The 11,130-nt window shown below is 40.7% G+C and overlaps 1 protein-coding gene across 2 annotated transcripts; it reads right to left on the reverse strand.

The window, feature by feature from the left end:
• Nucleotides 1–5,350: 5,350 nt before the first annotated feature.
• Nucleotides 5,351–11,094, reverse strand: mdm4 (MDM4 regulator of p53). 2 transcript variants are annotated; one of them, XM_063474383.1, is made up of 11 exons: nt 10,924–11,094; nt 10,324–10,411; nt 10,166–10,240; nt 9,918–10,051; nt 9,747–9,796; nt 9,233–9,297; nt 7,594–7,690; nt 7,360–7,520; nt 7,005–7,187; nt 6,815–6,883; nt 5,351–6,727 (listed from the first exon to the last, which is right to left on the reverse strand). In XM_063474383.1, the coding sequence occupies exons 2-11, from the start codon at nt 10,393–10,395 to the stop codon at nt 6,158–6,160; spliced, it is 1,476 nt and encodes a 491-aa protein (XP_063330453.1). In that variant the 5' UTR covers nt 10,396–10,411; nt 10,924–11,094; the 3' UTR covers nt 5,351–6,157. The 2 variants fall into 2 exon arrangements, with proteins under 2 accessions (XP_063330453.1, XP_063330452.1); XM_063474382.1 differs by having other exon boundaries at nt 7,005–7,202.
• Between the last annotated feature and the right edge of the window lie 36 nt (nt 11,095–11,130).

Genomic DNA, 11,130 nt, shown 5'->3' on the forward strand with positions numbered 1-11,130 from the left:
TTTTTTGGCTTCTTTGTTACCTGCCAGGCTATGACCCCTCTTGCTACTGGAGAGATCTTTTTTTTTTTTTGATCAAGCACTCCTGGGCAGTGTAACAATGATCTTCAATTTTTCTCCATTTACGCTATCTGTCTGACTTTCTATTGTTGGAGTAGAAAGTGTAGCAATAGTTCTGTAACCTTTTCCAGCCTGGTGGGCTTCAATAAGCCTTTTTTCTAAAGGACTTTAGAAATCTCATTTGTGCATGGTAAGATACAGTCCCTCAAACATGACAATGGATTTTTCTTTCTTTAAATAAAAAGGACTGAAGACAGATGACTTTTTTTTTTTTTAATTAACTTCTAATCCTCAATATGTTCATAGACTTGGTGGTGTATTTTTCTCACTCTATAAATAACAGTTATGTTCTGCTTGAATAACTGAGTTCTGTGTTTTACACTTTTAGGATTTGTGTAAAAAATCTGGTGACCTGCTCGGATGTCTAAATATTTATTTAGATCATTCAGAACGAGTCAGAAAGTTTAACATTTTAAAGGAAAAAGACACAGGAAATTATTAATTATTGTTTTCCACATGCAAAAAATAAAGTCTCATTCCTGGCCTTTCTGTACTCCTGGAAAGCAATATTCTGTCTGAAATACAGACTCATGCAGCATTATTATGTACTAGTTTCACGCCTTTGGGAGAGAGCATTGTCACCATAGTGACAGCAACACATGTCCAAGTCTGTCGTCTCAGAGACTGTCGCCATGAAAACTGCACATCCATTCCTAAACTCTTTGATATCAGAGCTTCTCTTCCAGATTACGATGAGGTTATACTTACTATAGAACATTAATGTTGTATAGGATCATTATATGGAGATGTGACAAAGCAGCCGACTCCTCCTCGACAATCATCAGTGCATAAAACACAATGAGAGCAAATTAAAATATTCACGGTCAGATCTGATTACTGCCCTGCTGTGTCCCACTATTTCTGTTGAGTAATGACCCTTACATAAGCGATACAGTTTGACGACCCCCCCAAAGGTGATGTGACACTACTATGGCCTGGCTAATCATCAGGAGAATACTCCCATTCATTTATACTCAGAATGAAGTGCCCCACCTGTGTTTGCACAGGGCTCTGGAGGCCTGGAGGAAGCCTTCTAAGTCAGGGTAGGGGGGACAGTAGTTCTGTAGCCCAGCCGTGCTGCTGGTCACTGGGGCTTTTATCGCAGAGTAATCCCCTACAACAAACAGAATGGCCGGCATGTGCATACGCAGCTGTCACAGTCTTAGTGCAAGTGGTGTCATGTTAAATCACAGGAATGGACTGAGCCCCTGCACCATCCGCTGCCCTTCCCTTCGCTGGCATCCCACTCACTGAAAGGCTCCAGCACACAGAGACAAATACACATACATACTCATGCCTATGTGCATTACCCACTTCCCACTAACATACTTTGCAGCACATGGCAGCCCAAAAGTTATTCCCTGTAAATAACTTGTGCCCCATTGCTACAAACAACCAGATTATTTCAATGACATATATTCAGAGGACTTATGATAATCAAAGCAGGTATCACAGGCAGGAAAACAAAGTGACATTTACACCCTGACACTTTCCAAGTATAAAGCACCATTAGCATAGTTCCTCTGGGAAATTCTGAATCCCTCTGAAGCCAGGTATGTATATAGTATATACTGTTGAGGATGGCTATGTTTTAAACTATTTCCAGTTTTTCAGTCCAGCTCTGTTATCTTACTCTGCTACATTTCAATCATGCCCCTCGCTCCCCATCTATATCCTTATTTTTAATCTACACTATCTTCAGGCCTTCTTCCGTATTCCTGTCTTTGTTTTTCTCTGGCTCCAGTGACCTTCTCCCATGTCAGCAGAGGGACAAATTTAGCGGCCTAGTTTCTGGAGCGACCAAATAGTCGGACACAACAGAGGGAATGTGTGTATTTGTGTGTGTTTGTATATCTGCATGGAAATTAGAAATGAAAGAAAGGCCCTGGCCCCACAGATACAGTTATAGATATCCAGACATGTACTATCCTCGGGGTATGAGACAAAGGACACCAGAGGGAGGTATCACAAAAATCTATATCTTAAAATGAGTTTTGCATTTATGACATCAACAAATAAACCGATTAATGGCAGTGACTGCAATAAAACAATAAAAATAGGCATAAGAATGGAAGCAATAACTATTTTCCCTTCAGGAATTATTGCATACGCCACCGAGGATAAAGAAAGAATGTGTTAAGTTATTCTGGGATGTTGAGATGGGAGCGCTGTCGCCATGGAAACATGCAGATCCTTCACCACTCCCTGGGTCTTGTCATTCTAGAGCTGCCAAGCTCCGGGTGCCATGTCACCAGGGGTGTTATGCCATTCTTCGTCTCTACGCTCGGTGACGCACCAGATGCCACATACAAAGCAGCAGGCCTAGACCGTTCTTGAATTAGCTACACAGTAAAGGGAAGCATTTCACAAAACATCAACACCTACCTACCAGCTCGCATGTGAGGTCTTCAGTGGTAAACCACTGGAAAATAAATTCTTTAAATAAAGCGCATGAGTGGAAATTGGAGAAAAAAAAATGTCCGTGAGTATTGTTGTATTTCTTTTTTGTTTTACCCCACTACAGTTTAAAGCAGAGGTTGGTAACCTTTGCTATCCAAGAAGCCATTTATGAGTAACTAAAGGGATGAATCAGTGTTGGATCTACATATAAGAGACAAACAAGCAAGGAAGAACATTTTAATTGTATCTTTAGACAGTTTTTTGTTAGCTGAATTTACAAAAATGCCAAAGAAAATAGTTTAACAGGCATCAAATAGCATTTTTGCACCATTGAGGTGACATCTCAGTATGGTGTGCAGTGTGTCCTTAAAACATTTTAGGAAACTGGACAAGTGGAGGACCAAAGAAGAAGTGACATTCCTAAAAACTATCTACAGCAGTATCTCAATATTCTTAAGAAACAGAAAAAATTACAGCAAAGATCTGAGAAACATATTTGGCTCTTCAGTTGATCCATCTACTGTGGGTGGCTGCCAAGAAGACATTCTTAATGAAGGGAAACAGGGAGAAAAGACTGAGGAATACCAAATTACACAAGACCTGGACAGTCATGGATTGGCCTCCCCAGAGCCTGGACCTCAACATTATTGAGGCAGTGTGGGAGCTTTGAATGCTCTCCAAAAAGCCCAGAGAACTATTCCTGAAGACTGCTTTAAAAATGACGAGAGATTTTCCCTAAGAGAGTTCAGAGTTGTTGCAGAATAAAGGTGGTGATACCAAATACTGATTTTCAAGCTCACTGCAATTCTACAAATTGTTTTTGCTTTATGTATGTTTCAGTATATTGCTGCACCTATTTTCCATTTTCCTAATAACTTATATAGTCTTATATAAAGACTTTTCCCAAGTACTGCACATCCATGTAAACCGCTGCTACCGAGATTCAGAAATATTCTGAGGATAAGGCACCAGAAGATAGACGTAAGCCACCTTTTAGTTACATTTTTTTTTTACAACAATTATGTGGATAAAAAAAAAAGAAACATAGCCATTCCAAGTGGAAATACTTTGATAATTATTACCAACAGTTTGTTCAATATAAGAATTAAAGGTTGCTTACATATATAGATAAACAATAATGTAATAATGAAGAATCTGAAAGTTAACAAATAACTTATAATTTGAATAACAAGCTGTTGCGTTATGACTGCATATTTGGGACTTGTGTTTGATGTCAGGTGGAGAACAGTTTAACAGGGGACTTTCCATAAGCAGGAAATACACCCCAATGAGTAACTGGTAAATAACCCAGGTGTAAAGTAGCTGCAGTGTTTATACAGAAGTTGGATAGCAGTGGTGTTACAGAGGCATACACAGTCGAAGGCAGGGCGTATGCCCCAATTCTCAAGAACAGGACAAAAATAAGGCAAGCACGAGTAAGCAGGAGACGAACAGTGAGCAAGCAGAGGAGAGTCGCAGGTGCTGGAGCCCAGTCAAGGAGGAGAGGATACATGACAGCTGGCCTGTCATACACAATGACTTATTCAACTAAAACACACACACACACACACACAGTTCACCAGTGGGTACCGTACACCAACTGTCTCTCTGGTGAAGTAGTGAACAAAGCAGACAATTCCCAACTCTTTCTCGCTTAACAAAACATGTTTATTCCATAACAGAGAAAAAAAAAAAAAAACCCTATAACTGTACCATGTTTTAGAACATTATGGTCTTAATGTCACGAATTGGGATGTGTTAATCAACCAGTATCACTGGTATTAAGTGTTTCATTTACATGAGGTCTGTATTTAATGGGAGCCTTTTTCCCCTTGATGTACAATGCTAATACTTGTTACAATCTATAATTCATCTTTTATTGCATTTACATTACTAATATAGCTCTGACACCAGCTTGGCGCTGGATCTGATTAAGAGGCATGCTCTATATATCTATTACATGTTATTACAGGGACTGTACAGTTTCTGTAGGCAACGGTTACAAGACTGAAACCTCTCTCCACCTCCTGGCGGAAAGACTAAGCACGAGTAAACATCAGCTCAAACATTTAATATACACACTGTGTTACGCAGAGCCAAAGTTAAATGCCTAAAAGTCACTGAATAATAAGGAACAATGTATTTATTCAAGACCGTTCACACACACTCAAAAAGTAGCATCTATGTGGTCCACAATCTTCAAATAAAGCTGAACAATCCAAATAAAATCTATAATACACACATTTCTGTGTAAAGTCATTACATGGCAGTGTAACGCTTAAAATAACCCCTATGCAGCCATTTTCACTGAGGGTACACCTGGTAACTCAGCTGGTTTCTTCTCTCTATTCTTAAAGTAAATTACAAATGCAAATTAGATTTTTTTAACAAGTGCACCATTTTCTGTTTGCTAGGAGCTGACCACACGTAAAACAGAATAAATAAATTAAATACAAAATCTACATAAAAATGTTCATTTAAAACAGGTTCCAGAAAAGAATCTAAAGTACTCCGAATTATAATATTTAAACACGAACCAACAACATTATGACATAACTTACTGCAGGCATAGCTGTCAGAGGTTTGACAATTGTACATACTGAACACATTAACATCAAATTATCAAGGTTTAACAATTACGGTTAATACTTCAGCTGTGCATTACTGTCTACGTTTACATTTCTGGCTGCAAGAAACTAGACTTAAGTCACCTTTGTATTTCACAATACATTCACATGTGCTGAGAGTACATTGATTTCGGGAGGAAACTTTAAGCCTGAAACATCTTAAAAAAAAAAAAAAAAAAAAAAAAAAAAAAAAGGATTTATAGACTTTGTTTCTTCCTTCAGCTGCTTTAAAACTTACATTTTAGAGCTGTGTTATGTAAAGAGAAGCGAGGGCTTAAGACAAAAAAAAAAAAAAAAGAAAAAAAAAAAGAAAAAAAAAAAAAAAAAAAAAGAAGAAACGACAAATAAAAGGGACAGCTCAAAGAGACCTGTACTTGCATACCTGCAATTATTATTCTATTCTGTTTCTGTCCAGATGGACAAAGTAAATTAATGAAAAACTTCAGGAAGCACATCCTAAAAATTTCCAGAAATAAAAATCAGCACCCAAAAACTGCACTATGAATAATTACAAGAAATAATGAAGAGAAAAAAAAGCCATAAACTTTTAGAGGAGAAAAAAAACCCCAAAACAACAACAACAAAAAACCCAAACAAACCACAAAACCACACAAAGAAAAGAAACCCTTCATAACATCAAATAAAAACTCAAACTGTGTGTGCCTATGTGATCATTTTAATAAATAAATAAATACTTCTGGATTTGTATGTCCCTTATTTAAATGTGGCACCAAAACAAGCATTTCGTATAGTGAACTGTTAAGACTGAGGTTTCGTCTAACAATACTTCAGAGGCAGTGTGACTCAAATAAACCATGCAACAGAGCAAGATTCACCAAGTGCTATATTTTGTCTCTTTATAAATTTGACAGTAAGGTGCAGAGATTTTATGAGTCCACAAGCAAAGACTGGTACTAGGAGCCATGCAGCTGTATGGTTGAATGTTGTTGAAAAGTTTGTATTGTGATTTTTTGGTCAGGTCCCCAGGACTTTACAGATGGGTTGTGTGCCCTTCACAGGATGAATATTTTAATAACCTTCTGGATTATCTTCCCACATCCTGGACAAGGAGCCTGGAACTTATGTAGCCTCCTTGCACATGGAAAACAGGTAAGCAGGTGAGCAGTACGTCCGTGTATAATATTTCCGTTACGTGGCCGCACTCGACAGAGCTTGCAAGGCTCCAGCAGCGCCTCAGGCCTAACGTCCTCAACCTCCATGCCCAGATTCTCTTGACTCTCTCCTTCAGAGAGCTGCTCATCTTTGTGGAAGCCAGAGGGCCTCGGCCCTTTGCCTTTTCCCGTTACCATTGTTGGCAACGGTCGATCGGCGGTGGAATGTGAAGGGAGGATGACAGGATCAGAAACCGTCCTGCTGCAATCTGGGACATCAATGCCCGTGTCGCTGTCATCTTCCTCATCGTGGGTAACGAGTGAGCTGCATGCTGGGATGTCAGGAACAGAAAGGGAATGGGCAAGCCGAGGGACATCTTTATACCAGTTCTTCCTTAGAGCCCAGCACCGAACACAGTACCTCTGGAGAGGTATGTTGTATTTTCGGCACTCTGTGCACTGCCATGCATCCTAAGATATAACACACAGCATTCACAAGGCTGATACAGTTTTAAACAATGGCTGTAAATGAATAAACGGGGGCTCAGAGATACTGACCTGTGTGGAGATCTCTGTATCAGTATCATCACTCAGACACTGAGAGTCTTCATCTGGCTCCTCCTGCATCTAATAAATATACATCAGATCACATCACCTCTCCACATTTCTAAGTGAAAAACATTTTGGCAGGAAAGAAATATTACAAAATTTAAAACAAAAAAAACAAAAAACAAAAAAAAAGACATACCTCTCTATCTGCTTTGTCCTCCTTCATTCCCCCATCATCATCCTCCAGTGGAGGCTCTCCTTCTCCTCTGCTGCCTTCTTCCAGAGCAGCCTCTTTCATCTCCACACTCACCTGTTCACTCTCGCCCTCGGTGAGGAACCAGAGGTCGTCAGTGGTGTCCGACACAATGGCCGTATCCTCTTCCTGTGCAAGAGACAGCTGACACATCAGTCAGACCACCACTGTTATGATCTGATTTTTGCCATTTGTCAACATGTCTGTTAGTTTTCCTAAGCTTGAAACCTCTAAAATGAACCTTATTGCCCATTTTAAATGATACTGGGTGGACTTTCTAGCAGCACGTGAGGTGTCTTACTTGGTTTGTGTGGATGTCAGTGGAGCCATTGCTCCTGCGGCTGTAGTTATTACGGAGATTGCCCAGAAACCACCAGGGCAAGCCAGAGAGGTCCCACTCATCCAGAGTAACATCCAGCTTGGGTCGCTTGCAGGCTGAGCGTTGCAAACCTTCAAGAGAGTCTAAGGAGGTTTTGAACATTTAAACAGTGTTTTGTAACGAGGCTGTTAAGTGTGCAATGGACTATTTGATTACCATCATCTGGCTCCCGAGGTCGTCTCTGGGAGGGGGTCTGCAGGAGAGGCCCATCACTACCAGCCTCCAAACCTGCTTTGACCACACCTCCACACATCTGTAAAGGAAGAAAATGCAAATGCAAGAAATTAGAACACAGAGCCGTGACTGGGTACTTGGAGGACTCGCAGCTCCTTTTCAACATGGCCTCTGTTTACAGGTGGGGTGGGACAGCACAAGGGACAAAGGGCTGGGCAATTTGGGTAAGGGCCAGGGGGGAGGGAGTTCAAAATAATTTAGGATATAACTGCAAACTGAAATGTTGAGTGCTGGGTAAACAAAGCAGAAAGCAAAGGCAAGGAAAGCCAGTATACTAACAGACAGGTGAATAAACAAGAGCATGATCACACAATCCACCGCAACTCTAAATTCGTTGGATTTAATACATTTATTCCAAGGTATGTACTGTTGTCTCATCAATTTTTTTTTCTTAAATGAACAATTTGGCACATTTGTCAAAGCAAAGAAACAGACGCACACAGAAGTCTGAAGTAACATCTACCAGACAGATCTATTATTTTAATCACTAAAATGTAACTAGAGGAAATATGCAAATTCAACACTTAAATTATCATCTGAAATTTGATTTGATAGCATTCTGAGATGGTTGTGGCACATGCAGCAACCTTTCATTTCATAAAAAGGACAAATATCTTACTATAGCTCAATGTTGCGGCAAACCAAATTATATACAAGCCACGAAGTAAGATCAAAGAGGATTTGGGGAGGGATTGGAAAGAAGGGTGCAGGAACGTGGGATTAGGTGAAAAGGTTTAGGGCAGTCCATCAGACCTGTGGGTGATCAGGAGCTGTGATCCTCCAGTTCGGAGCAGAGAAGAGAACTCTGATACAGACAGAGACAGTGACTCTGCCCCCCCATCCAATGGGTGGAACTGGTGGGTCATAAAACAGTGATGAAAAGCCACCAGACCAAACCAAGAATGGGGTTGTACAGAGACGGTGCCACTCTGTACAACTGCACACCAACGAAGACAGCAGCCCTTACACCACCTTCCCCAGAACACACAACCCAGTAGAAACGAAACTTATACTGTAGGCAAAGCACTTTAAAACAGAGCCCAGCCAAAATAAGATTTTTAAGACTAAGACAGATACTTGGGGATTTAACCTCTCATAAATAAGTTGTTATTGTCAGGAAAAAAGACAACTTGTTATGTGTAGTTATTTGTGAAAAAGCAAACTGTTGAAAAATAATCTTGTTTTATTATGACAATAAGTCATGAAGTACCAGTTCATGCTCTGCATAACTGCTCAGACCAGCTAGTTGTGTTTGCTGCCAGCAGGGAAGTTGCAGAGTGCCCTCTGGTGGACAAACTATGGAACATCAACACTCATGACATGGTTGAAGCGCACTTCTCCGTCTCCTCTTTACTTTTTAATTCATCTGCAGTTATACATATTGATATTGGCATTTATAAGTAGCTAAAATTGTCTGATATATCAGTCGGGCTCCATTTAAAAGGCATTATCTGAGTGGCTGTGCACTTAGTTTGTGACATCTGTAACAAAAAGTTGTGTGTAGTGAGGCGAAAGCAGGTAAGGGTCTCTGTTTCTTCTGAGCACCATGCTTCAGCTTTACCTGACCACGATCCTCCACTCCGCCATCTACACATTCACGGCCCACAGAAAGATTCTCTGCAGCGTCTGCATTTCAAATGAGACACAGTAACAGAAAAAGGACATCCCCCCCTTTAATTATAGCATTGCACACTCTCACTAAGGCCCTTCAGATATGAAGTTTAAGCAGGGGAAAGGTGTCCATCTGGGACTGTGCAGGATCCCCACATCCTCCAAGCGATGGACGGCCTTTCACAATCACTCATAATATAGTCAACAAGATGGTCTTTGAATATACATGTAATGTTGGTATACCCACATATCTTCTCATGTAATTTAAAAAAGCCATAATATGATGCAAATAACAGTGAATTAAATAAAGAGCACAGGAAGAGACATACTTTGACTTCAGACACCCACAAATGAATCCACAGATTGTTTTTTTTTTGTTGATTCCACCTAACAAAAATATAATTTCACAAAAAAAAAAAAAAATGTGCAAAGGACTTAAATCAATAAATGAAAGAATCACTTACCAGCACAGTCAATAACAACCAAATACTTCTTCAGCATTTCATACACTGGGCTGTAAAATGGGAATACAAGCATTTAAAATTAAGATTTTTCTTCTTTTTCTTAAAATTTATAAAGTCCAGATACGCAAAGCAGAACCAACAGTGAGCACAGGTTTTGGTTAAGGTAATTACCTCGGGTTTTTAACAGAGAAGCTCTCCACTTCCAGCAGCTCTCCCAAAGGATCATCCTGGCAGTGGACTATGTGCTGCCTCTGTTTGTCATACAGTTGCTTCCCCATGATGTATTGGCCCAAGTAGTGCATCACCTACACAAAGCAGAAGATTTCATATGTACAGGCTACATTTGTACCTTTGGAATGACCACGTGACCAATAGCTCTTTGTCACAGGTCTTTTTCAAAGTCATACTAGACAGCTCACCTCTTTGAGCGTGAAGACATCCTCCTGGGCTCCAGCCACACGCAGTATTTGCAGGAGAGGGGCTTTTGGTTGCACCTAAATGGACAACAGCACCGCCGCTTAGCATCACATGTTATATATGAGGTAACTGAATGCTTGTAGTTTCGTTTTGACTGCACCTGATTCCCTTCTCCCGGTAGCGTCCTGCATGACGAGCTTGATGCCGGAGTCTGGGCTGGTAGGGAGCTCATAGTAAACGAACGAAGTCTGCAAACCAAAAATTACAACAGGCATTATAAACGACTCACCACACTCACCCATTCAGCAGCATTCCACAGCTTGCTATAGTCACTGACTTTGCACATCCCACGCAACACCAGCGCCTACGGCGCCAAACGCAGCTTAACAATGTCAAGTTATTGACAGACTGAAAAACTCTGACAACGTTTATATTCAGTGCCAACTAGGCCGAGTTAACTTCCCAATCTGAAACCGTCATGGCCTGTCACTTCTCACACTATTACTTTCCCTTTGGCGCCCTCACACAGCAAAACTAAACCAGGCGAGCCAACGCCGAACATACGGCACAAAAATGTAAAAGTATAGGTATTACTGTGCACACACACATGTGAGCTGCAGCCTCTCTAGACATCTCTAGCAGGTGGCAAGGCTGCTATCGCTACAGGCAAACGTGTTAGCTAACATAGCAGCAGCGCTAACGATGGCTAACTTTGGAAGCTAGCCAGTTACTCAACAATTCGCTCCTAATATTAACTCACCGTGAGGAGCTGACATTACTTCACAGCCACTACATTGCTCCGGGCGCAGTATTGGCTTAACAGCTGGTCCGCATCGTAAAGACGTACGGAACACTGAAATGCTGGCTTTTAAACACTAGCTAACGCTAGCAATCAGGAGACAGTTAGCTGAACTACAGATTCAAAATGATGACTGTGGCTACTCAACTTCCGCATGAGAAGCCAGAA

This window comes from Pelmatolapia mariae, linkage group LG5 (genome assembly GCF_036321145.2).
Source record: "Pelmatolapia mariae isolate MD_Pm_ZW linkage group LG5, Pm_UMD_F_2, whole genome shotgun sequence".
NCBI lineage: Eukaryota > Metazoa > Chordata > Actinopteri > Cichliformes > Cichlidae > Pelmatolapia > Pelmatolapia mariae.